Source organism: Cicer arietinum, chromosome 4 (assembly GCF_000331145.2).
Source record: "Cicer arietinum cultivar CDC Frontier isolate Library 1 chromosome 4, Cicar.CDCFrontier_v2.0, whole genome shotgun sequence".
NCBI lineage: Eukaryota > Viridiplantae > Streptophyta > Magnoliopsida > Fabales > Fabaceae > Cicer > Cicer arietinum.
In genome coordinates, this window is record NC_021163.2 from 61,873,463 (window position 1) to 61,874,682 (window position 1,220).

A 1,220-nucleotide genomic window follows, 5' to 3' on the forward strand; every position below is an offset into this window, starting at 1 on the left:
GGAAAGATATAAGAGCAAACATGTTCAAGATTGCAAACCAATTAGATCCATCTGCTACATTATTTGTGAATGATTATCATATTGAAGATGGATGCGACACGAGATCATGTCCTGATAAGTACATTCAACACATTCTTGATTTGCAAGAGCAAGGTGCCCCAGTCAGTGGAATTGGAATTCAAGGACACATAGATAGTCCAATCGGGCCTATCGTTTGTTCTTCGCTTGATAAATTAGGTATTCTTGGTCTACCTATATGGTTTACTGAGCTTGATGTGTCTTCTTTGAATGAATATGTGAGAGGTGATGATCTTGAAGTTATGCTTAGAGAAGCTTTTGCTCACCCTGCTGTAGAAGGCATAATGTTGTGGGGATTTTGGGAGTTGTTTATGAGTAGGGACAATGCACATTTGGTGAATGCTGAAGGTGATATTAATGAAGCTGGGAAAAGGTTTCTAGCTTTGAAACAAGAGTGGCTATCTCACAGTCATGGTCATGTTGATGAGCAAGGTCAATATAATTTTAGAGGGTTTTATGGAACATATAATGTTGATGTTGTGACACCATCAAAGAAAATTTCTAAGACATTTGTGCTTGACAAAGGTGATTCTCCATTGGTGGTGTCCTTTGATTTATAAGTAAAAGCATATTGTCATGAAAGAATTAATGTGTGTCCACTTTTATCATTGAGTTTGATGAAACACAATGGTGTTGTAAATTGTAATGTTGTCTCTATTGGGTTCTGCCACTTTGGCAAATAAATAAAATTGTTACACTTGTTGTTGACTTGTTGGTCATACTAACTAGTTGCTTTTAGTTGCAAACTTTCCCATCATGTTTTGATAGCCACGATAACATTGACATTGTGGGATAAATTATTATCATTTCTTTCTTGATTTGTGTTCGAGTCAACACGATATCATGATTTAATTGTCACTTTGTCACTTTATAGTTGAATTTTTATATTGAATAGGAAATAAGTTTGAAACCAATAAGATATATAGTACAAAAATAGTTTCTATATTTACTTATGATATTAATTTAAAATATAAAAATTATTGAAAATAAAATAAAATAAAACACTAGTGCTACAATAATATTTTTTTTACTTAGGATGTATTTATTTTTTATTAGGTTTAACTTAAGGTAAAAAAATAATAATATAAACTTAAATTAAAAATAAAAAGTGCATGATAATAGTTAGAAAGTTAAAGCTCTAA

At 31.5% G+C, this 1,220-nt stretch overlaps 1 protein-coding gene across 1 annotated transcript in view; it reads left to right on the forward strand.

Annotated features, from left to right (window-relative positions):
* Positions 1–786, forward strand: part of LOC101490606 (endo-1,4-beta-xylanase 1-like) — a 5,985-nt gene extending 5,199 nt beyond the window's left edge. The window contains exon 9 of the mRNA XM_073367876.1: positions 1–786. This exon is cut by the window's left edge and continues 10 nt beyond it. Coding sequence (XP_073223977.1) covers positions 1–638 — 638 coding nt within the window. The 3' untranslated portion in view covers positions 639–786.
* The last annotated feature ends 434 nt before the right edge of the window (positions 787–1,220 follow it).